Here is a 7,328-nt window from a genome sequence, read left to right as displayed (position 1 = left end):
TTCTTTCTTGCTCTCTCTCCTTTTTCTCTTCCCCTCCTTACTCCCTTTCTCTTATTTTTGTCTCTCTTGTTCTTTTCTATTTCTCTCTTCTTTTTCTCTTTGGCCCCTCTCTCTCTCTTTTTCTCATTACTTTCTTCTTTATTCTGTCTCTCTCTTCTTTTTTTCTCTCTCTTCTTTCTCCCTTGTATTTGTACGTCTCTTTTTTCTTGCTCTCTCGCTCCCTTTTCTCTCCTTGCTCCCTCTCTCTTATTTTTGTCTCTCTCCCTCTCACTCTCTCTCTCTCTCTCTCTCTCTCTCTCTCTATCCCTCTCTTCTTTCTCTCTCACTCTCTTCTATCTCTCCCTCTTTTCTTTTTCTCTTTATCCCTCTCATTTTTCTCTCTCTCTTTTCCCTAGCTCTTTGTTCTCTCTCTCTCTTCCTTTTTGCTCTATCTTATCTCTCCCATGTGTTTGACTATCTCTCTCTTCCTTTTCTATCTCTCTCTTCTCTTTTTTATTTTTCTCTCTTTTTTCTGCCTAGCTCTGTCTTGTTTCCTCTCTTTTTTCTCTCTCTCTTCTTTCTCTCTTGCTACCCTCTCTCTCTTCTTTTTAGTTCTCTCTTTTTTCTCTCTCTTATTTTTGTGTCTCTTGCTTCTTCTATCCCTCTTCATTTTTTCAATGCCTTTTTTCTCTCTCTCTTATTTCTCTTTTCTTTTTTATCTTTTCTCCTTCTCTCTTTTCTCTTCTTTTCTTTAACTTTATTATTTTTTTCCATCTCCGAGTGGAATAAGACTTTGAGCGATCACTCTCACTCATTTCTGCTCTGAATCACTTTCTATTTTTCTTTCTTTCCCCTCTCTCTTTCTCGCTCTCTCTCCTTCTTTCCCTTTCTCACTTCTTTTTCTCCTTTTTTTCTCACCATCTCTTTTTTCTCTCTCTCTCTTCTTCCCCTCTCTCTTCCTCACTATCTCTTGTTCTCTCTCTCTCTCTCTCTCTCTCTCTCTCTATCCCTCTCTTCTTTCTCTCTCACTCTCTTCTATCTCTCCCTCTTTTCTTTTTCTCTTTATCCCTCTCATTTTTCTCTCTCTCTTTTCCCTAGCTCTTTGTTCTCTCTCTCTCTTCCTTTTTGCTCTATCTTATCTCTCCCATGTGTTTGACTATATCTCTCTTCCTTTTCTATCTCTCTCTTCTCTTTTTTATTTTTCTCTCTTTTTTCTGCCTAGCTCTGTCTTGTTTTCTCTCTTTTTTCTCTCTCTCTTCTTTCTCTCTTGCTACCCTCTCTCTCTTCTTTTTACTTCTCTCTTTTTTCTCTCTCTTATTTTTGTGTCTCTTGCTTCTTCTATCCCTCTTCATTTTTTCAATGCCTTTTTTCTCTCTCTCTTATTTCTCTTTTCTTTTTTATCTTTTCTCCTTCTCTCTTTTCTCTTCTTTTCTTTAACTTTATTATTTTTTTCCATCTCCGAGTGGAATAAGACTTTGAGCGATCACTCTCACTCATTTCTGCTCTGAATCACTTTCTATTTTTCTTTCTTTCCCCTCTCTCTTTCTCACTCTCTCTCTCCTTCTTTCCCTTTCTCACTTCTTTTTCTCCTTTTTTTCTCACCATCTCTTTTTTCTCTCTCTCTCTTCTTCCCCTCTCTCTTCCTCACTATCTCTTGTTCTCTCTCTCTCTCTCTCTCTCTCTCTCTCTCTCTCTCTCTCTCTCTCTCTCTCTCTCTCTCTCTCTCTCTCACTTATTGATTTCTCTCAATTTAATCTACTAGATTGGCCCCTGTGAGATTTTCTTTCTGGCATGTGACCCACAGCTAAGTGAGTTTGACACGCCTGCGCTCGAAAATATAGAGAGAAAAAAATAGGAAAGTAGCGTCAAAATGTATACACATCTGGCTGAAATGGCACAGATAAAACAATGATACGAATGAAATTGAAGTAAATACGAATTTTGATTCGGGAAAAACATCAAAATTAAACAATTTTGAATAACTTCCGTTTACACGTACAGTACATTTAAATGACAACGTAAACAGAAGAGAACTAGAAGGGGAGGGGCAGAGAGAGGGAAAGGGGGTGGAGCTTGAGAATCTAGTGAGGTAAGGCTTTGAGCGATCACTTTGACTCATTCGCCGCCTTCAGCAGGGCTCAGAATCACTTTGTATTTTTCTTTCTTTTCCCTCCTCAATCAATGGGAATTAATCAATGGACCCCGAGATAATTCTTTCTTGAGCCCCACCCCCACAATTGATCCCCTGCCGGGATGAGCGTCTCCCGTTGCACTGCTCCGCTTTTGCGCGCGCACAAGCGTCTGGATTCGGACTCGGAACCGCCGCCGGTTCCCACCAAGCGCGTGCGCACACTGAGCAGCGAGGTCGGGGACGCGCACGGAGGACTCCCCTCTGCGACTCCCCCCTCCTGCGTCACCCAACGGGGGCCTTCCAGGATCGGGTCCTTTTTGCTCGTGCCCGCCGGCGCGCACTGCCGCGCCGTGCACGTCCACACCGGCGAGGAGCTTCTGTGCAAGGTAATGACGCGCAAGCGCGCCCCCGAAGCCGTTGCGCAACTTCTTGCTCAACCAGCGACGCTGTCACGCCGGGTAGGCGCACGTGCACGATGGCTGTCAACGGAGCGCGTGCGCGATCAAGTTGTCATCTCTTTGTGTAAACACGCCAGTTTTTTTCTTTTTTGAAAACGCTTAAAAATGATTGACTAAACCATAAATGGACGAATCTTGTTAATGTTCAAGTTGATCTATTGATGACTACACAATATAAATTAATTTTGACGCACGGATTTGGCTTTTAATAGGAACTAAAAGTGATCGAAGAGGAGAATTTACACCCGGAAGTAAGACAGAAAGACGCCACGCCTCTCGCGTAGAGCGTATGCCGAGAAATGCATCCCTGCCGAGATTACATCCCATTACATTCCCGTAAAGTGATCTAAAAGTGAGATAAAACGAGGTAAAAGTGGTTATAGTAGTTAGGGGATGCATTTCTCGGCATAACACCTTTTCGTTCTGCGTTTCGTTTTAAGGAGTCGGAACTTTCAAAGAATCAAAGAAAAAGATTAGGCGTTTTAACAATAATTAAATTAAATTTAAAAACATAAAAACATATTTGAAAAGATAGAAATTAACTTTTAGTTTCAGCCCGACTTCCTGGCATTTGAAAAAAAAAAGGTTCAGGTGTGTGTATTAAATTAAACACATTGTATATGTAACCGCGGTGTATCCGTCCCACCAAATATCCGCATTCACGCTGGACTGGATGATGAGGTTTTTATAATAGTTGCTGCAAATGAATGAGTCCCAACACATGGTAAGCTTCTCTGCTGGCTTTGATCTCTTTGATCTCGTTGACAGCTCGCTTTTAGACTCCTTAAACATATCAAAGAGCTTTCTTTTCAGTTTACATAAAATACATTTTAGAATATCAACCATCACAATACATGTTTACATCCATTTTAACAAGATACTTTTAACAAGAGACCGTATAGTGGCTTTTTAACGTTTACAATGAATTCAACAAATTTTTCTTCAGTCTGAATTTTAACCAACATCATCCTTTTTATATATATGAGAAAATAAAAATAATAACAATAATGAGTATAAAAACGGGTACAATTTACTTACAAATGAATGAGTCACAGCACATGGTAAGCTTCTCTGCTGGTTTTGATCTCTTTGATTTCTATAAGGGGAATTAGCCTTTTAGCACAACATGCAACGTCTGGCAAAACTAACATAAAAGGCGACAGAAACAAAACGAAAATAAATCCAAACAGCTTGACAACATCAAACACATTACTGTGCATGTTGAAAGATTTGTCAGATTCGATTTGGTTCAATCACAATTAGAGCAAAATAGTTCATTATGTCCCTGTTTGAAGCACTTCATTTGTTATTTAGTTTTGAATTATTATTGTGGGTTGTTTTATATTTTTTTTTTAGTATTTCTGAAGTCTTATTTTTTTAATGAGTTCATGTAGTTTTTTTAGTGTAACTGTGGTTTCATTTTTGTACTATTTTGTAGTACTTCCATAGTAGTATATTTTTAATAATTCTGTAGACTTTTTGTTGTACTCCAAAAGTAGTTTTTTTTGTTTTATATCTGCAGTATTTTCACTGTATTTTTGTATTATTTCAGTAGTTTTATGAATATAGTATTTAAGTGATATTGCTTTAGTATTATTTTTTTTAGTATTTTTCTCCACATTTCCATATTAGAATGTTTGTTGTGTATCTGAAGTATTTCTGTAGTATTTTTGAAGTACAGTGTTACTGTAGTTTTATGTTTGTAATCTTTGGAAGAATTTTTGCAGTATCGCTATAGGTGTGATTTCCAGTGTCTGTTGTCATCCTTTTATGGTAGTATTTTTTTAGTAATATTTCCTTTGTAATTTTCATCTTATAATATTATGTATGTTTTAGTATTTTAGTAGAAGTATAATAGATGTCTTTCCAAAGCAGTATTTTGGTAGTATTTTGTAGAATTTTTGTAGTATTTCCTTCGTAGTATTTTGTCATATTTCTGTAGTATTTTTGTTATATTAATGTAGTTTTTTTGGTCATATTTCTGAAGTATGATTTTTATTGAATTTCTGTAGTTTTTTGTAGTGTTACTGTAGTTTCATTTTTTTGTACTATTTTGTAGTATTTCTGTAGTAGTATGTTCTCAGTAGCCTAGATGGTAAGGCGCCCGCTTTGAGACGGGGAGGTCGGTGATTCGCGCCCCGGCCGAGTCATTCCTAAGACTTAAAAAGTGGTCGGCGGCGCCCTCTGTTGGCTGCGGCTGCATCGGCTCGCTACAACGGGTCAGGTGCAATCGACATTTCGTTCTGTGTACATTGTTACACAGAATGACAATACAAGGAAATTATTATTATTATTATTTAGTATTTCTGTAGATATTTTTGTTGTACTCCAAAAGTAGATTTTTGTTGTTGTATATCTGCAGTATTTTCATATTATTACAGTAGTTTTATGATTATAGTATTTTAGTAATATTACTGTAGTACTTTTTTAGCATTTTTGTACGATCTCTGTTGTATTTTGTAGTATTTCCATATTAGAATGTTTGTATTTCTGTAGTATTTTTGTAGTACAGTGTTGCTGTAGTTTTAGTTTTGTAGTATTTTTGTGATATTTTCATAGCATTGCTATAGGTGTAATTTCAAGTTTCTATCGTAATACTCTTATAGTACTATTTTTGTGGTAATATTTCTCTAGTAGTTTTTTATATTATAGTATTATGTATTTTTTAGTATTTTAGTGGAAGTATAATTGATGTATTTCCAAATCTAATTTCTGAATTTCTGTCGCCGATATCGGCCAGCAATACCGAAAACAAAAACGATAAGTCCTCTCTTGCAGTATCGGCAATTATCTGACCCATTATCGATTTCAATTTGTCTCAGGTCTTCGACATGGCAGAGTACCCGCAGAAGATGCAGGCCTATGTAGCCGTGTCCCCCCACCCAGGCGTGCCCGTTGTGCGCGAAGTGACACTAGGCGAGCACGAGGCCTACGTGTTCCTGGAGCGCCACTTCGGCGACGTGCACGCCTTGATCAAGAACAAACGGCGGCTGGATGAGGGACAGGCACGCCCACTTTTCCGGCAGATGGCGCTAGCGGTAGCGCACTGTCACCGCGCTGGCGTTCTATTGGGCGACCTCAAGCTACGAAAGTTTGTTTTTGCCGACCTCGACAGGTGAAATACAACATGGAAAATGTGTGACTTCAAAATAAAAGTGAGGCAAAAAGAACTGGAGGAGTCCTAATGAATCTTCCAAACAAATGAGGACTATGTTAGCTATGAATCGAAAGTAAATTTCACAAAATCACAAATTAGACTGATGCAGGAAATAAGCTAGGAATGCTAGCTTGCAAAACAAGAGTTAAAGAAATGATGGAGGAATTCCTAATGAATCGTCCAAACTAGAAGGGACAATGTTAGCAAGCAGGCTACAAGCGATGTACCCCACCTCTTTAGAAAAAATATAGCACATTAGGAAAAATAGTACCGGTATTTCAAAAAAAGTTAATGATCTGCCCGTGGAACAAGATTCTTTTTTGTTGACTGCAAATATTGATGAGAAACGACAGAAGTTATATCTAAATATTTGATACAATACAAATATTTTGTACTCTAGTTCCTTGCAACTGTTTTTTACCACAACTTAGCACACGTGTGCTGCATTTACCATTTCAATAGTTGACAGATTCCTATTTTTGTGCCGACAGGACCAAAGTTCGCCTAGAGAGCTTGGAGGACTGTCGGGTACTGGAGGACCCCCTGGACGACGCTACGAGCGACACCCACGGGTGCCCAGCTTACGTCAGCCCGGAGATCCTGGGCAGGGCGACGCCCTACTCGGGCAAGATGGCCGACATGTGGAGCCTGGGTGTGGTGCTGTTCACCATGCTAGCGGGGCGCTACCCCTTCCACGACACCGACCCTGGCGCGCTCTTCTCCAAGATCCGACTGGGCCACTGCTGCCTGCCCGAAGGACTTTCACCGGGGGCCCGCTGCCTGGTCCAGAACCTTCTAAAGAAGGACCCGGTCCAGAGACTGACGGCCTTCGAGGTGCTGGAGCACCCGTGGTTCCGAAAGCCCGCTGCGGAAACCGGAATGGACGAGCAAACTGTGCCACCTTTTGACGTGGAGGACAGAGACGGGCTTCTCTGCTGACCAAAAAGGGAAACCCAACCACAAAAGCGGCAAAGCACTTAAAACAGAAAGGAATCCTCAACTCCATGGACTAGGTAGCATGTTAGCCAGAATAGCAACGAGAAAACAGATATTTGCACTAGCACTTTGTTATCCAATCGATGGAGATAAGATCGGGCCTAAAAAATACGGCCCGACTCGGCTCGTGAGTATAACAGCACGGCCCAGCCTGAACCTGACAAGTTAACCCCTTAACGTTCCGAGAAGCAAAGACGTGTCTGTATGATGTCACCAGTCACTAAAATACGTCATGCCACATATCATTGGAAAGCTTGGACCCTTGGGAAGTCAACATATACTCATCATAGAAACATCACAATCAGTCTGAAACAAGATAGCCGAAAACTAAAGCTCCCCAATAAGATGCTCTGATAGTCAGCTGATGAAACGATTCTCACCAGACATGGTCTCCTTACATTTACTGTCCAGTAAATCCAACCGTGTAAAATATTTACTTGAAAATACACCTTAAAAAAAATCCGCCTAAAAGCATTCTGCATGGTTCAATGTTCCGTGTTATTGTTTCACCCATGACTCCCTTTTACAAGTAAACAAAGTTGTAAGATCACTTCCAATACAGCCGTGACCTCTGACCGTTCAATTGACACCATTCTCCACCGATTGC

General features: G+C 40.0%; 1 protein-coding gene across 1 annotated transcript in view; it reads left to right on the top strand.

The window, feature by feature from the left end:
* Positions 1-2,090: 2,090 nt before the first annotated feature.
* Positions 2,091-7,328, top strand: part of trib1 (tribbles pseudokinase 1) — a 6,432-nt gene continuing 1,194 nt past the window's right edge. Inside the window, exons 1-3 of the mRNA XM_088328397.1 lie at positions 2,091-2,496; positions 5,391-5,683; positions 6,217-7,328. The exon at positions 6,217-7,328 is cut by the window's right edge and continues 1,194 nt beyond it. Of these exons, the coding sequence (XP_088184523.1) occupies positions 2,233-2,496; positions 5,391-5,683; positions 6,217-6,664 (1,005 nt within the window). The 5' untranslated portion in view covers positions 2,091-2,232 and the 3' untranslated portion in view covers positions 6,665-7,328. The remainder of the gene's footprint in view (positions 2,497-5,390; positions 5,684-6,216) is intronic.

This window comes from Urocampus carinirostris, chromosome 2, assembly GCF_059441175.1.
Source record: "Urocampus carinirostris isolate Australia breed hairy pipefish chromosome 2, RoL_Ucar_1.0, whole genome shotgun sequence".
Lineage (NCBI taxonomy): Eukaryota > Metazoa > Chordata > Actinopteri > Syngnathiformes > Syngnathidae > Urocampus > Urocampus carinirostris.
Note: the sequence above shows the minus strand (reverse complement) of the source record. Positions and strands in the feature narration are given on the sequence as shown.